The sequence below is a fragment of the Lathamus discolor genome, chromosome 8 (assembly GCF_037157495.1).
Source record: "Lathamus discolor isolate bLatDis1 chromosome 8, bLatDis1.hap1, whole genome shotgun sequence".
Taxonomy (NCBI): Eukaryota; Metazoa; Chordata; class Aves; order Psittaciformes; family Psittacidae; genus Lathamus; species Lathamus discolor.
Window position 1 is genome coordinate 2,945,624 of NC_088891.1, and position 18,002 is coordinate 2,963,625.

The 18,002-nt window shown below is 42.3% G+C and overlaps 1 protein-coding gene across 10 annotated transcripts in view; it reads left to right on the plus strand.

Moving 5' to 3' along the window:
• The window catches only part of MEGF11 (multiple EGF like domains 11), a 284,475-nt gene that overhangs the window by 245,198 nt on the left and 21,275 nt on the right, over positions 1-18,002 (plus strand). For 7 of the 10 annotated variants that reach the window (XM_065688547.1, XM_065688549.1, XM_065688556.1 and 4 more), the window contains 7 exons: positions 477-611; positions 4,660-4,788; positions 7,654-7,782; positions 8,505-8,633; positions 10,530-10,658; positions 10,797-11,030; positions 17,141-17,259. In XM_065688547.1, the coding sequence (XP_065544619.1) occupies positions 477-611; positions 4,660-4,788; positions 7,654-7,782; positions 8,505-8,633; positions 10,530-10,658; positions 10,797-11,030; positions 17,141-17,259 (1,004 nt within the window). The remainder of the gene's footprint in view (positions 1-476; positions 612-4,659; positions 4,789-7,653; positions 7,783-8,504; positions 8,634-10,529; positions 10,659-10,796; positions 11,031-17,140; positions 17,260-18,002) is intronic. The other 3 variants (XM_065688551.1, XM_065688554.1, XM_065688555.1) reach the window with 1 other exon arrangement.

Sequence of the window (18,002 nt, forward strand, 5' to 3'; positions counted from 1 at the left end):
TTTCCAAAGGAAATGACATTCTGAGTTTCTGTTGTCTGTACAGGTATGAGGGTTTCTCTTCCTACCTGTCATAAAAGCTGTGGAATATGTTATTAACAATATCTGCCAGTAGGCTGTGAGGTCTTGAACATCTTAAACTCCTGTGTTTTGTAAAAGAGTTTAGCTGGAACAAAGACTCAAACTAGTGTCAAGTGGGAGAAGCTGCTAAGAGAGCTCTGCTGTATTATTTAATAGCCAAGGAGTTGCATGAGGTAGGATGGTGTGAATGTCTGAACCACAGGAGAGCTTTACTCAGAGCTCACTTTATTAACATGGAATACTCCAACAAGCTTCCTAATTTCAGCTGTTCACAAAATTGTGGTTTTATAAGTTAAGAAACATTGGGTTGGGATCAAGAGAGAGAATTCTGAAGCACTTCGCAATGAGAAAAGTGAAAACCTGTGATGGCTCATTTCGTCACTTTGTGTTGTCCCCAGTTTGTCCCCCTGGCTTTTTTGGACACCACTGCAGCCAGCCCTGCCCTCAGTGTGTGCACAGCAGCGGGCCTTGTCACCACGTGTCAGGACACTGCGACTGCTTGCCTGGATTCTTTGGTGCTCTCTGCAACCAAGGTACTGAGCCCCAGACCCCCACATGTCACCTCCTTTCCCAAGTTTCTGTATCTGTGACCAACCACAAGGTCCCTGCCTTTTTTCCTTATTTCAGAAGTTTAGATCATAAGAAATTCTTCACTTTAGAGGGAAAATGCAAATAGCTACTTAGTCATCCTTTCATAAATATGATGTGCTCCTGCTTTCATAAATAAAACAGGTCTGCTGCTCTGTATTGAAATGAATATGGAATGAGACACCTGCTGTAAATATATCAGCCATCCAATGGTTTCATTTCCCTTTCTGCTCAGCCTCCTGTATCCTAAGTATTGATGGCATCTTCATGTAAGAGGTGTAGATACTACTTAAGGAAAAGGCTTAATGCAGATACACAAGCCCAAACACCCAGTTAATGCATGGAACCTTATTTACGCTGTCTAGGACCTGACTGGGAATAGCTAAAATCATATGCGTCCAAACACAAGTGCAGGAGACAGAAAAATTTGGAATAAGGTTGGGAAAGTGAGTTAATTTCCACAGCTGAAGAGTAGCTTCAAGTCCCCCTGATGCCCGTCACCTTTCTGTGCCTTTGAAAGTCAGTCTGCTCTTAACCATAGGTTTTATTTTCAGTTTTCTCCTAAAAATGCCACCAAAATCATTTCAGTATTCTGCATTACACACCACTGTGGGACTTTCCTATGTACAGATTTAAAGGAGGTGATTTGTAATGGCTCCTGCCCTCGTGAAGTCACCATCCCTGTAAAAATCGAACTAACACCTTTCAATGACCTGCTTTTCACTGAGGTAGGAATTTCAGACAGCACTTATACAAAATCATTAAACACAGATTAAGTATAACCATGTTTTCATTTTCCCGTGCTGTATAGCCCACTAAACATTATAGCAATTAATTGGTTAAAATGAACATATTTCAGTGAATTTGTCCATCTTCTGTGAGAAGTTAGCCAGATTTCAAAGCGTAACCAGGGCTAATTATCCTCTTAAGAAAACTATTTTATTTCTGCTCAGATGTTCAGCACTTCTGGTTTCCCTTTGAAATGTTGATCTATCCACCAAATTAATTGTAAAATATTCATGTCCTAATTAAAACCAATTTGTGTTGCAGTTTGTCAGAATGAGTTAACTTGTAACTTTATTTTGTAGAGAGAAAAATGCTAATTAATGTTTTCCATTAGAGAAATGTGAAAGGAGGATTTCACTTTTGAATTTTCATCTCCTTGTGCCATCTCTGTTCTGGCAGCAGGGACATTCTTCCATCACCAGCACATGCGTGCAAGGGGCTGTGTAACCTCTGAAATTGTACAGGTTGAGGTGCTTGTGCTAAGGATTCTGAGCAGCAAACAACTAAGCAGCTGTTTTATGAATATCTTACACAATCAGGTAGCAAGATGGGTTGATAATAACTTCTTATCGGTGCTAGAACACACCTGACATCCCACGGGGACTTTTGGAGTCCCACTTCTGGGCTTTTATAGTTAATTAACATCTCCATCTGCATTGTACAACCAGATTGCTCCTGAAGAAAGAGGTATTAGTCCTTACTTTACAGCTCCATTTAAAAATGTTTGAGACATTTGAAGAAGTGCTTGTAGTCGGATCTCACCTTCTTAGAGGAGAGTCAATGTGCCTGGTTACTGAAATTAATGAGAACAACCATTTTGGCAGGACAGGTTTTGTAATCCTTCTGCCTTGACATTCTGAAGAGCATCATACTACATCACTGAGACAAGAGGTGCTCACACATAGGACCCCCTCTGCTAGCTCTCACTGTGCAGAGCCAAAGTGTTTCTTTTATAAAGCATGCCCTGTTGCACCAGTGTTTGGATCACAAATCTTTCCCTGATTCATTAGCATTCCATGCTGCAGTGCAAATCAGCTCCTATTTTAAGGAAGTCTTTTGAGAACTATTTCTTTTTGTGCATATGAAAAAATCCAGCCTTCATATAAGTGATGTTATCTGTCTCCATCTTAAAGATGCAATAAAAATACTGCATTGAACTGCTTTATATAGAGCTTTGGAAGTAAATAGTGGTGTAGCACATGTGAGAACCTAGGCTGCCAGATCATTTCAGTTTTTGCTCTTTCTGTGACATGAGGGCTTTTCTTTCCTTCTCTCTCTTTGTGGCTGTGTATTGTTCTTTTCATTGTGTCTGTATATTGTGTTTAGTTTTATCTCTTTTCAGTTAGAGAACTGTTCTGTTTAGCACACAATTTGAAAGCCCAAACCAACTTTATCAGCTCCTACAGATAAGGCCATAGTATATAGAAATGCATGCAGAACACAACAGCGTGCACGTTCTTAGGTTTCTGCCATAGTAAGAGTAGAGGATGGCATATTGTATAAAAGCAAATGAATCACAGCTCAGGATTTCAATCTATGGCTGATTCATAGTCAGGATAAATTGAGGTCACCTGCAGAGACTACTTATGAGGAAGTGAGAGGGGTTGAAGTGGTAAAACAGCTGCATAATTCAGGGAGGTGCCTTAATCACTTTTTTGACATCACTATTATTTACCAGGGTACAAGTCCAGTTCCATTTGTTACATCCTTTGCAAAGATGGGCTATATGTTTTATCTTGTTTTGAAAATACATCTGTTTCTGTCAGGGAACAGAGCCAATAAGAGCACAAAAATTAAACATTTCATTTATTACTGGGCAGAGCTTTCCATCAACTTTAGCGTTAAAGATTTCCAGTAAGTTGGTGGGAGGCTGAAGATGTACATGTCTATTAATTTCATGTCACTGTGCTTAGGCTGTTGCAAGATGACTCTCAAAAAACTTTTCTTCCAACTTCAGGAGTAAGCTAGGTGGACAAATGGGAATAGATGCTGATTTTGTTAGGATGTAGCACATCTATTTAACAGCTGTCAGTCAAATATATATATATCCTTGAAAACCACATTTACAATCTAATTGAATGCTTACTGCAGCAATGGGTGCTGGAGAGGAATAGGTGAACAGATGCCAAAAGACAAGCATGACATTTCAGCAACTGGATATGTGCTGTATTTGTGGGAGTAGTCTTCCACCACACTTACATGGCAAAAATACTTCTGGAAGAGGCAGCCTTAGTCCTGGTTTACTCTCTGCAGCGTGATTTGCATCTGTGAGATGCTGGGAGCCTGCCTCCCACCAACACTGCTGAAAGCTGATCTTCAGCAAAGCCTAGTGTATTTACTACCAAAGGCAATTTCAGGTCTCACCACTGTTTGATCCAGAAGGAATCAGGACCCTGATGAGCTAGGCACTCTGGCATGCCCAATATTGCAGCGCTATGGCTCTTTCAGCCTTTTCTTGCCATCAGCCATTTCATGGGCACTGGCTTCCTAGAACAATACCCATGGCTTGGACATTGGCCATCATACTGGGTGGTAGGATTGGTAGCTTTTGGTCCATTATTGCTGGCATCATCAGTCGTACAATACAAGGGAGTTAGGTTCTAGCGACAGACCTGAAAGTAGGAGTCCCCGTTGCTCTTCATCTTCTTGAGACTTCTTCCCAAGGCTGATACTTAGACTAAAATGTTCCTTTCCTACTTTTATAATTCTTATTGCTGAGGTTGTAATCCTCTCTGCCAGCCTAGGACTCTATTTCAGGAATTGCATCAAGGGATCCTTTGGCCAAGTGCCCGCGTCAGTCCCTTCCAGCCATGTTGCTTGGTTTTGCTGCTACACTTTGAATTCTCCTCAACTTTACTGTTTTCTTCCTCTCTCAATAACCCCTTTTCTCTGTTCTTTTCTCTCTTTTCTTCATCCTTCCATAATTATCTTTAATAATTGTACTCTCCTAATTATATTAGATTTTCCAGCAGAAAAATGGATTTCAAGATGACATTTTCCTGTTTTTATGCCTGAGATGTAAGCGAACAAAACGGCCTTGAACACCTTATGCCTTTTCCTTCTTTCCAGACAAACTTTGCCCATTTGGCTTCAGCAAAGAAAAATGTTGTGATTGCTTTTACCTCTAATTGCTTAACGTTAAAGCCATGTGACTTCCTCATCTTCATTATGAAGAGCCTACAGTAAACTGCTTTTTTATTTTCACAGTCTGTCCCAGTGGAAAATATGGGAAGAACTGTGCTGAGGTCTGTCAGTGCACCGAGAATGGGACCTGCAATCCAATCGATGGAGCATGTCAGTGTTTTCCGGGCTGGATAGGGCCGGACTGTTCTCAGAGTAAGCAAAGGGTTATTTTTCTATCTCCACTTTTAAAATAACATATTTTCCTGTTTAGTGTTTTCTGAAAGTTAAAGACAGCTTCTGGGGAAATCCCTGCAGTATTAGAGCAGCCAGTGCCTTACTCTCTTTATGGCTTATTTCATTTAATTAATCTAAGTTAGCTTTGGCTTGAGTTAGTTTCTGCATTTGGAATTTGCAGAAGCTGTTACTAGCTGCTATTGCAGGAAAGGAAGGTCAGAAGCTCTTATCAGAGAAGAAAGCTCTATGCTCCCTTTTAATTTCTAGTTGGATTCCCTTTTATTTATTTTTGAAGGAACTTTCTTCCAGCTATTACATTAGAAATTATTAACCAGTAAAGGTTTTCATGTACCGGGCCCCCAGAAGTGAGAAATTAGGCAGCCAAAATATTTCTATTAAATGTAATTTAATTGTAAAAGTCAATGTGGGCTTGGAGGGATGGAGGATTTCTTCTAGAAAATTGCCCAGGTAGAAGATTGGCATTTGCTGATCCCAAAGTGTCATTTCCTGAGAGCATCCCTTAATTGAAGATAGATCACAGAGGGAAGCAATATCCTATCATTCAGAAATGTTAGTTCATATTCTGGATACAACTAGCATATTAGACAGCATTCCAGAGGAAAATATATTAAACTCCAAGTGATAAAGTAGGAATCGTATGAAAACAGATGGCTGTAATTTTGCTTTTATTGTGTGTCTTCCACAGGCAGAATATTGCTGTCATTCAAAAACAAGGGTGAAAAAAGACAGAAAACTCTACAGATTCCTCATTATATTTAGCCATGTAATTGGGAAATGACTGTTAGTCCTGTTAACCTTGAAAAAAGATGTTTCTTCCTACAGAGAGAGGCAGGCCAGTTCAGCAGCACCAACTTCCAGTTTAGCAGGCAGAAGGACCTGGTGATAGCTGCTTTTTATTTTGGACGATCCAAGTGGGAACCTGGCAGTTTCCTCAGTTACCTTCTTGTAGAGAAAGAGTAGATCTCCCAACATGAACCTGGCCTCACACCAGGCTCCTGCCAGCACCTGGCCTCACGTACCTGGCTCCACTACTGAGCTATTTCAGTCAGACCTCCCTCCATACCAGTTAACCTGGAATGACCGGGAGATGGAGCTGCAAAGGAGATAATTTTAGCTCCAACTCCAGAGCCAGTTGTGGAGACACTAACAGCCCCTGCAGCTCTGGCTTACAAAGGCATTGTAAAACTATTTCTGGTTGCTTATAGCATGAATACTTTAGGCCAAACCCTGTTCAGCTTTACCTTGTGTGAGTTCAGTGACCTTTTGTTTGACTGACATCACGGCAGGGCTTTTTCTATTCATTCTGGCTTTAGAGATGTCTGTCATATGCCAGAAACTTGCGTTCATTGTCAGAACTGGAGCCAATGGCATACATGGAAATAGGCACCATTTCTGTACTTTCAGGTTTCCTGGGAACAGTGCCTTATTAATTCATGTCTTTAATAGGAAGCAATGGGAAGTGCTTTTTAAAGCAAAAATATAGTTGTTATATATTGAAGGGTTATCATCATTTTAGATCTTTTAGTCTGGTGCTAATAACTGTAACTTACTGCATTCACTTTTGGAGGGAGGCTTAAAATAACTTTTGAAAATGTATTAATATTGTACTTGTTGAAGTATATAATAGACCTGGAGATTTTAATTTAGTATTAGGCCCATCAACAAAGGCAGTCTGATTTGGTGGATGGGAATTTGTTCTGTAAGAAGTTTTCTTTACATTTTTACCTGAGTAGCCCTCTATGCTTCAACAGAATGTGGTAATTTTAGTAGTTGATGGCATAGCAGAAGTAAACCCTGAATAGCTGTGCTTTATTATGCAAGAATTCCAGACTATCAAAAAGAAAATTAAATTACCTCCATATCTTAAAACCCTGTCTAAACTGTCTTCATAGATAAAGCCAGTAAGAATAGAGGACAGAGAGTAATGTAGTGTCAAGAGTTGCTGTTTCAGTAGTTCTCAGAGCACATCTACAGCAAAGAGCTGATCCTGTCACCTGACCTACACAGGGAATCCTTGAACAGTTTGCATTGGAAAGCACCTTAAAGCTCATCCAGCTCCAGCCCCTGCCATGGGCAGGGACCCCTTCCACTGGAGCAGCTTGCTCCGAGCCCCTGTGTCCAGCCTGGCCTTGAGCACTGCCAGGGATGGGGCAGCCACAGCTTCTCTGGGCACCGGGTGCCAGCGCCTCAGCACCCTCACAGGGAAGAGCTTCTGTGTAAGAGCTAATCCCAGTCTCCCCTGAGGCAGGTTAAAGCCATTCCCCTTGTCCTGTCCCTACAGGCCTTTGTCCAAAGCCCTCTCCAGGTTTCCTGTAGCCCCTTTAGGCACTGGAGCTGCTCTAAGGTCCCCCTTTAAGAAGCCTTCTCTTCTCCAGGCTGAGCCAGCCCAGCTCTCTCAGCCTGGCTCCAGAGCAGAGCTGCTCCAGCCCTTGCAGCATCTCCGTGGCTTCCTCTGGACTCACTCCAACAGCTCCACATCCTTCTTGTGTTAGGGCCCCTGAGCTGGATGCAGGACTTGTGGGGGTCTATGAGTGTGGGGTAGAGGAGGAGAATCCACTTCCTCAGCCTTCTGGAAGAATTCTCTTGTGCTAGGGTTTGACAGTGTGGGTGAAGTGCAGGTTTGCACGTGGGTTTCAAAGCAGTCATTGGCTTGGAAGAACTGGTCATGGTCAGGGAATTGCTGCAGCTGTGCCAAGCTCTGCAGTGCAAAGTTCTGCCTTTGCTGGTGTCTCACAGGTCCTCCCTTTACTGCTGTTCCTTCGCAGCACTAACACACTATCATTGCTTTCTTTGTCAGCTGACAAATCTTTTTTATTTTCATAGCTTGTCCCACTGGTTTTTGGGGCCCTGATTGCTTTCATTCATGCAACTGCCACAACGGAGCAATGTGCAGCCCATACGATGGAGAATGTAGATGCACTCATGGTTGGACGGGGCTCTACTGCACTCAGCGTAAGCCTTTCAGAGACACTGTTGTGCCAGGGAATCTGTCAAAGTATGTGCTGCTACCTCGTGTCTCTTCCAAGTATTGCAGTCTTCCCTGTTAAACCACCTGCTCTTTACTTGTGATCCCTTCACATCACCCCGACAAAAATAGTCCTGAAGCTTTCCAAGGTGTTTTATGCCTTTGGCACTCGATAAAAGAGGCACCAACCATTTAGATTATTGATTCATTGTCAGAATTTGCACAGTCAATGTCCCTACTTGTTAAAATCCTAGTATATGTGGTCTGATTTAGGAAAATGTTTGAGGTTTCCCATCCTATTAGAGCCAAATTATCATAGAATCATAGCTCTGTACAAAAGAGGAGATCAAATTCAGGTGAGCCTTTTAAGAAGGCTCTTTCACTTGCAAGTAACTGACTGATCTCTGGCCTTTCAGAGTTTCTGTTTAACCATCTTCTCTCACTTCTTCAAAATGCAGCTGGTATAGATGGGTCAAGTTTTTGTTCTTCTGAAACATTTAAGAGGCAATTCCGTGAGATATGAGAAACACTTCTTCAAGAAAATTGGCTGTTGTAGTATCTCTGCATTTAGATGATCAAATAAATGCTATTAAATATACAGAGGCTGAACGTCCGTAGATTTATAGGCTTACATATTTTGTGCTGATAACGCATCTGAGTTGGTGTTTCAGCTTCTTTCTTAGTCTTTCCTTATTCTGATTCCTGAAAGGTTGCCCAGCTGCTTTTTATGGGAAAAACTGTGCCAATATTTGTCAGTGTCAGAACGGAGCAGACTGTGACCACATCACTGGGCAGTGCACGTGCAGGACGGGATTTACAGGCAAACAATGTGAGCAAAGTGAGTAGCAACATGACTTCATTTTTCTGTTTCTCCAACGGGGGAAGGGTGTATTTCAGAATTCTTTGCAGAAACAGGCTCTTAAATGAGGTGTTGATGTCAGCAAGGCAGGAGCCCCAGGCACCTTATATAATCCACTGGGAGAAGGCAGAGTCTCCTGGATGCTGCATAGTCCAAGAATAAAGAAATATAGTGAATCCCCTGCAAATTAGGCCTTTCCATTCCAGCCTAAAAGTTAGGTGAGGTAAAAGCAGGTCACTGCACTCAGTGCTGCCTGGATGTAGCCTTCCCAAACAACTTGTACCTAATTAATAGAACAATGTAAGCTGCATCACCGAATCCTGGAATGGTTTGGGTTGGAAGGGCCCTTAAAGGTCACCCAGTTCCAATTCATGATCATCTTTTCTTTTGCACATACTTGCACTCAGTAAAGCATGTGTCTCAGGACCAAGTGCTCGTGCTCATGTGGGGGTTACATCTAGCACCACTGTAACTCTGTAAGTGCCCAACTTACTGTGAATTTGTGTGCACCCTTACTGCAACCAGAAATAAAACAGGCAACTGAAAAGTTCCATAGCAGGCTTGCGTCGTAGCAGAATTTACACAAGAAGCTCCATTTATAATTTGACTTTGTACAAAGCCTGAGGTTTTCTATCCATACTGCAAATGTAATTATTTGTTCTTCTACTATTTAATTTAGAAGCATCTCTTAATCAAAGCTCCTTCTTTCACAGAATCCTGCTGAATGGGCAGTCACACTGCATTGCAGATGAAATGCCTAAATGCAGCTATCATTTCTGTGGTGCAGTCCAAAAATTTAGGCCTCATTCATTTTAAGTAGGCTACGGGCTAATACCAAAGTGAACATTAATGGTAATGATTTTATTTTTCCTTGTTTGAGGACCTGCGGATGGAACAAAGAGACATAACTTTAATACACTGCAAATCATTATACAGATACTAGCTACTGTTTATGACTCAATATTAAATTTTGCCTGCTATAAGTTACTTGGAGACTGACATCGGGAAGGTATCATCATGCTATGCAAAACATTTGCAGTGACACACAAGAAGTCACATCTTAAACAAAGAAGAACCATTGGAAGTGTGCATGCATTCGTAACGTGCCTTCTCCATAGAAGCAAGTAGGATGTGACAGAAGTTGTTTCCTTCAATTTATTATTGAATAGTGCCTGAAGAAGTATAGTAAGCTGCCTACAGATTTATTGTAATAGCCCATCATGGTAACTGTGTGAATAAATTTCACAGCTGGACATTCAATCATTTTGTCTTTGATAGAAATACAAAGACAGGATAGAAATTTCTTCTATATTAGGAACCCTAATACAGAAGCGGAGCAAATCACATCATTCAGATTCTCATTCTCTATAATTCCACCTACAATGTTATATTCACCTTCTAGCCCTAGGAGGGAGAAGTATGAAAGCATGTGAGATTTATTTGGTTAAAGTCTATTGTGTTCATATAGAGGTACATTAAAACTTTGCTTTCCAACTTTCCCAAATACACAGAGCTGGTGCAGAATGCTATGCTCTTTCAAGATGTTGTCTACAGCTTCTGAGCTCCTGCCCTGTTAAATTCTGTACATGTGATGTATATTTTTTAGGCTTTTAAAGCTTCTGTACCTATTATTGGTTTCATCCTCCTAAAGTCTTGTATGACTTCTCCAGAAAGTTATAGTTCAATAAGTAATACCCCAAATTGTACACTAAGGACATTTATCTCCTGCTTTAAAAGATTACTAATCCAACACCAGGGTGTTATCCTAGAGACACTGAAACCAGGGAGACTTTGCTACTGAATTTTCCATGGCAAGCATTGCACTCATTCTTGGAATAAATAGAGTTCTTTCCAATCTTTTCTTTGGCTTCCCAGAGTGCTCACCAGGAACATTTGGTTATGGTTGCAAACAACTATGTGAATGCATGAATAATGCTACGTGTGACCACGTCACAGGTACTTGCTACTGCAGTCCAGGCTTCAAAGGAATCCGATGTGACCAAGGTACAGTGAAATTCTGCCTGTAAAATCTCTCTTTTTTTCTCTCTCCCCTTTCAATGACGTACTTACTTTAAAGAAATAGTGTTTCAAAGATGAAATGCATGATTCAATTTACAGTGTGTTATGAATTACTTTTAACAGCGGCTCTTATGATGGAAGAATTAAACCCCTATACTAAAATTAGCCCTGCTCTTGGATCAGAGAGGCACTCAGTGGGAGCAATCATTGGAATTATTATTCTCCTTCTAATTATTATGGTCTTGCTGGCACTGTTTGTGTGGTATCGACGGAAACAGAAGGAGAAGGGCCATGACATGCCAAGTGTATCTTATACTCCAGCCATGAGGATGACTAATACAGATTACTCACTTTCTGGTAAGGGTCTTTTTATGTTAATCAAATATAGACTCACATTTCTGTATGTTGGAGAAATATAAGCTTCTGTGATCTATAAAATGCGTTACTGAGCCTCAAAAATGTTACTTCTGTTCTTCTCCTGAATACTGTGATCATTTAACACTTAACAGAGACAGGAAACCAAATATAACTGCTTTATATATGAAAATTTAGTTAATCTGATACAGGATATACCTAAGCAAGAAATATGCTGCATGGAATACATCAACTCCACTTTTTAAATGGGCTGCTATTGCAGTGCAGAGAAGTTTTCCCTTTGTGAAACCCTCAGAAGACTTTTTTAGCTTGAGGAATGGAATTGAATGGGTCAATCGTAAGGTTTTATTTTTGTCTGTGTTGCAGTTAGTGATTTGAGGCATCCTATTTGCTGTCACTTCCTTCTGTGTGCAGCCCAGTCCCCATCATCTATGCAGCTGGTGTGGATTTTCTTCACAGGAGCTGAGGAAAGCAGGCGAGAGGAAGAGGAAGGCTCTTTAAGATCATAAAAAATCATACTGACAGCACATTTCTTGCTTCTTTCTATCTTCTGGTACTGCTACGGAGAACAGTTTTTCTCAGCAGACTGGGTAAACTTTGGAGGATGAGATCTCCTTCTTAACACTGTCATTCTTCTTCATTCCTCTGTGGCCAGCCTCAGATAGGATGCCAGACCAAGAAATGGCTTCACCTCCTTCCTGTTTCCTCTGATCTGTCCCTACTGGGGGACATCAGGGTCTTTCTGCTGAACATCATTGACCAAACTCATATATAGACCACTCAGGCCTGTACTAGAGCATTCTTTCTTCTGAGAGCTACAAGATGGGGAAAAAAGATCAGCCTTGGACTTGCTCCCATTGCCTCTTATTTTTTAATTTGGGCTTTGCAGGCTCTTGCCTAAGCCGCCCATTTGGGTAAGAAATAGATGCAAGCGCTGCCAGGGAGGGCTTGTCTGATCCTCGGCTAGTTGCCAGCACAACTTGGCCTGAAATTTGTCATTTCAACATCATTTGAAGAGCCAGACCATGAACATGCAAAAGGCAACTGTGGCACATCTCAGCAGCAGCGAGGCTCCGAGTTCCGAGAGAGCAGATCGCAGCCACTGGCATGGAAAAAATGCTCTTGAACTCCTCAGCAATCCATTCCTTTCCTATTGGCACTGTATCCATTTGTTTACAAAGCCTGCTACACCTCATTTATTGCTGTGCTTTTCTTGTTAATGTATGTGTAACCCAGCATGCTTCAGAGGCACAACTTAGAAATATCAGAATAAGGAGAGGAATATTGCTGGGAGTTGACCTCCTCCATTCAGGCAAGGGAGGAAAAATCCCTCAGTTATTTTTTCTCCATGTTTTACCATGAATGGAGACTTCCCCATCAACCTGATGTTATCCCAGCCTGACACTCTGCACAAGTCCAAAGAAAGGTTAATGCTGAGGAAGGATTCTCTCAACCTTTGAAGCTGTCATAGCCAGATGACTTTCTTCCTCAGCCACAGAGAGAAAGCCATTGCTTTTGAAGATGTTGGTAGCCCAGGACTGTCCTTGCAGGTTCTGTCTTTATGGGCATTGCATCTCCCTATACAATGTTCTTCGCATTCCTTTCAGATGCAGCCACCTATCCCAGAGCTCCTGATGCCACTTGATACTTCAGTACTTGAGGAAAAAACAGGTATCTGGGGATGGCTGAATCCCTGGATATATCCTAAGTATCTGAGAGATCTCATCCTTCAGCTGCATTGAACATGGGATCTCTTCTGGAGCTTCAGCAAAGACAATGGATTTAATTCTTGCCCTTGTGACATTGCTGCTCTATGTCAGCTCAGTTTGTAAAAACCCTGAAGAACCAGGTCCTTGCAATCTGGAACAGCACAAGGTCAGTGGTGCTGTATGGGCTTTTCTAGAAAGAAATTGGATAATGCCTCCTTCCTCTTTATCTCAGTCAGTGATGGGAATGCAGAGGCTGGGCATTTTCTTTCTCCTTTCTTTCTCTGTGCAGTCTGTGTAGCAATGTAAGTTTTATCACTCAGGAAGCTGCAGCTGAGTAGGGTCAGCCATCTCTGGAAGTCACAAGATCTTGGAGAGGAAGACTGAGTTAGAAATCACACTGCTCCATCTCCATCTCATTATAAATTGTCTGCAGGTATCAGTATTGTTTCAGGTTTTGGTCTTTGTTTTATAAGGGTATTTACAGCTTCTAGACAAGGGCTTCTGAAAGCTCCCTGCCACATTCTGACTGTTCTGCAGTGCATTCCCCTACTGAAACATTCTACCCATCAGTAACCTTCCCAGCTTTGGCCTTACCTATGCTGTTTTCAGCCTTTCACCTCTATAGAGCAGAAAGACAGGAAAGGTGCTGACATGCATATTCCCCATCAGCAAATGGGCAGATGGATACTGAGACAAGGTCACAGACAAGAAATAGAGGCTCACAGCATGGATGGATGGATAGCAACAACACATGTAGATAAGTGCATGTGTGCATTTGTGGGCTGCAGACCATGCTGAAGGACAGTAGCAATTACATAGAGATAACAGGGATTTCAGCCTTCACCTGGAGTTTCTTATGTGGATTAAGGGCAGATGTACTTGTCCAATTAATATAATCCCAGTCAAACCCATGGACTTCAGCAGAATTCCACCTGAGCAAAGACTGCAGTATCCAGTCCTGTACAGGTTGTACCATTATGGCAAGCCTGACCTACCACTGTTGTTCTTTAGCTTGTTTACTCTTGTTAGGGTGGTGTTATTATTGTTGCTTCTGAATAGAGTCACATACAGAGATCCCTGGCTCCTGGAGGCAGTAATTTCTTCCAGCACATTAATTTATTTCTGGAGGATGTTTTTGGTCTTTACGTCTTCAGCTCTTCTGATGCTGATAATCCATGCATGTGTGTGAGAGAGATTATAAGGAAGAGGAACCCCCTGGGCAGCCCTTAGATTCTTTTGCGTTTGTGGATGAATGATGTGGCAGCAAAACAAACACTCTGCCCAGCAGCCAGTGGAAAAGAAAAACCATCCACGCTGGGAGAGCTCAACCACACAGCACACGGATCTGAGAGCAGACTTTCCCAAATGAGCCTGAAATCAAAATGGTGCTCCCCAGCACAAGAACAGTACACTGCACCCAACCAAGGATTTTAAAGTGCAGGTTGTTTAATTCAAGGAGATGGGGACAGAAAGGAAAAGTATGCAGCAGTGCTGGAAAGCTGCAGACATTTCTTTTCAGTACTTTCACAGAGATTTGGTTATGGGTGAGGTGATGCTTGAGGTGTTATTAAAGTCTTAAACTCTCAGCCTATGCTGAGAGCCAAAACCTAAATAGAGCATCATGGATCCTGCACCCTAGACAAGATGTTTACAGAAATGATCTGCAGACGATGCGTAGTAGGAGGTGGCAGCAAACCTTCCTGCTTGGAATCTTCGGCCACCCCACTTACACCCTGTATGGGTGGAGAAGATACAGAAGAAGAAAACAGTTCCATTTTGCATCTTGAGCTGTCTGGGTGTGTATTTCATGCAGGGTGCTTACTTATTCCCTGTTTTCAAGGCTGGCCTTGTGCCTGATTTCCACACCCCCCTGCCCTTCTCCCACTGCAGGGTGGGGACCAGGGCTCTTGGTGTCACCACACAGCCCTGCTTGGAGCACAAGCTCACTCTTTCAAGTGACAGTGTCCTGGCCTTCATCCAGATCTCCTGGGTCTCCCACTGGAGCACAGCCTCAGGCTCGAGGGGCTCACAGCCGGACTTTGCCATCATGGATCCCTTCCCAAGGCTGATCTCCCCATGTTAACATTAACCTTTGGGGTTTTTTTGGTTTAATTTAAATAATTCCCTTTTTTTTTTTTTTAAGCATTTAAGTCTCTGCTTTCTCTTCAGAGCAGAAAAAAATTCTCATCTTTGAGAAGAGAGAGGGTTTTGTGGGTTGTTTTATTTTATTTTTTAAACTGGGATAGCATTAGATTTGAATGTGATGTATTTCCAGCCAGCAGTTACAAGAGCTTCATGAATAAATGTGTAGAAAATGGACTGTGCTATCAAGGTAAATCAGCCTGGGTAGGTACTTAAGTATCGACCAAATGGAACTGTGTAGAAGGAGTAATTCTGAGTGTATGGTGCTGCATGCAATGAAGAAAGAAAAGATTTTTGGTGTTGCAGCCTTGTGTACAAGCCCAGGTTCATTAATTCAGTGATGTGCTACATAGTAGGACAGGCTGGTAGGCTTCTCCTTCTGCTCATTTCAGGTGCACAAAACAAGCTAGGGCCAGATAAGCTGGGTGTGAACCTGTAATGTGTCAGCTGCCTCACAGAAACTGTCGGTGTGTGCCCTTATCTTGCAGCAAAGGCAGTGGACTGTGCCTCTTCCTTGGAGCTGGTCCTTCTTGCCTGCAGCTGAGAGAGGGCATTGACAGATAAGGGAAGGCGGAAGGCAGAGCTGAGAGCTGGTGTGACTCAGCCATCAACACTCACCTACAAAGCAGAAAGACATGGATTCAAGTGTCTATATTTAACTGGGAGCACAGGTTGTGAGAAGGATGGATGAGCTCTGCTCCCCTGGGGAGCTGCCAAGCCCTCCTTAGCAGGTTCGAGGCTGTTTGTGAGCAGCTGTGTTTGCCATGGGCACACGGTGTTTGGGTTTCAGCCCCAGTTCTCGTTATTTCAAGAGATATCTGTTTCTTGTTAATTCCACTGCAAATATCACACAGTTATAGTGAGGGGAGATGGCAGAGCCCTGGCAGCCTGGCTGCTGTGCTGGGCAGTGGCTAGCTGAAACGAGTTAAATGCAATGACTGTAGCTCTGGAATCACATCCTAATCAGAGATACTTTGTTAGCAGCAACCTCAGAAAATAGCTAGTACTAAAAGGCTCTGCACTTAGTACCAGATCGAGCTGATCTCAGAAATGGCTCTGCGTGTTTCAGCAGAAAATAAATGCTCAGTCAGATATGTATGTGCCTGGGCAGTGTCCTCTGAGCTCTGTGCCAGCGCGGTCCTGGAATAGGCACCCTGCGGATAAAACCACTTACTCGAAACGGGATATTTTGCAGTAAATTAAGCCAAATCTAGATCTCCACAAGATGTCAGCAAAGCAAAGAGCATGCTCACAGGAATGCAAACGCAGAGGGCAAGGAGAGGCTGATGGTGACTCCTGCAGGCAGTGCCAGCCAGGTCCATGTCCTTCCTCACCCATCTGCTGCCAACCTCTGTCAGACATCACTGGTGATGGGTACAAGCAGCCACCCCAGCACCTCATTGCCCTTTCTATGTGAAGGTGTTTCCTGCAACTAACCTTTCCACCTACAGTTTAAGCCCATGGTTTATTAAAACCCATTCATTTACTTCCTACAGGGCTTGGCTATTCAAATGATGCTGCTTCTCCTCCTTTCTTCTGATGGTACCTTGAAATATTTATCAGTTTGTTATTAAGCTGGAACCTGATTGGGACTGATGTTTTCATTAGAAGTGCCAGTGTAAATATGATGCCTTTCTTGATAAATTACTTTCTTTGGTGATGTGTTGGTAAGTTAAAGTGAGGAAATAGATGAAATGTCTCTAAGTGTAACACTGTAACTGCCCAGGTTTGCCTTTCAGTGCTGCAATTTTCTGGTTTTCTACGTCTTTGCACAAAAAGCTATGTAAAATGGTTTGGACTCCTTGGTATGGTTATAGCACCTGAATTTCTAACATTAACTACCTTTTTTGTATCAAATTAATTGTTTCACAACTCCAAGGGTTATTCACAACAGCAGCTCTTACATGCCTTTAAGAAAGAAACTGTGTTGCAGACCATGCATTTCCTGAGTTTTGCGTTTCTTCCCTCACCTGCAAAGCAGCTGGACTGCCAGGAATTACTTTTTAAGACCTTCAAAAAGATGACACTGTATTAATTAAATCATTTGCTTTTTTTACCTTATAGTAATGTTAATAGTCCAGATTCACACCATGATAATGCAAGATAGATTTCATCAGATGTTCAGTAACAGCCAGTGCTCTAACAAATTGTTCTAAGCTAGATCATCGCTACCATGCTTTCAGTTTCTTAAGAATCATAATGGCTTCCAAAATACTTTGTGATGACTTGTTTTCTCCCCAGATGTATCTCAAGGTAGCGGCAGTGTACATTGCTTTTCCAATCCAAGCTACCACACTCTCTCATGTGGTGTGACTTCACGCTTCTTTACCAGTAATCTGGATGGAAACAGCTCCAGTAAGGTAGATATCATCCCACCCCACTGTAGCAATGTTTTTATCAGTTCAAGGAAATCAACCAAAGCAATGCCCGTTCGATCCTCTGGTCTGCCAGCATTATTTAAAACCCCAGTGTAGCAGCTCCTGACATGGGAGCTCTAACAGACACAAAAAGGTCTGCTTTCTGTGTGTCTTCGTAAACTCTGTGCGTGGTAAGTGGAGTTCAGCACATGCCTGTCTGGGTCCATAGTGCTAGGTGTCTAGCAACTGTAAGGTATGTTTGCTTCTCAGGGAAGATAAATAACTAGAGTAATTATCCATTAACGTAACAAAAGTAAATCAATGCATCATTAAGTCAGTAAATCTAACTTTGCTTTGTTTCCCAGATCAGTAGAAACACAAATTCCCTGCTGACACAGACAAGTCAATAGATGCAAGAAGGTTCCTAGGGTGCTTCTGAGCACTGTTCTCATCCAGGGACATTCTGAGAGCTATTCAGACTGTATTGCTCAAACATCCAGGAGTTACTTACCTCATGTGTCTATTGATTCCCTAGGACCATTCATGGACAACACTGTCACTGGATTCAGCATGTTAGCAATAGATTCAGATACAGGAAGTAGTAAGACAGCTCTTCCTTTTCAAGCCTTAATAAGCCAAGGTGGGACAAAGGGTAGGGAGCAGAGGAAAAAAGGAAATGCATTTGATCCCATCAAGGTTGTCAGCTTTAAAACTGATGGCGCTTGCAGGCTGCGTCACCTCAATCC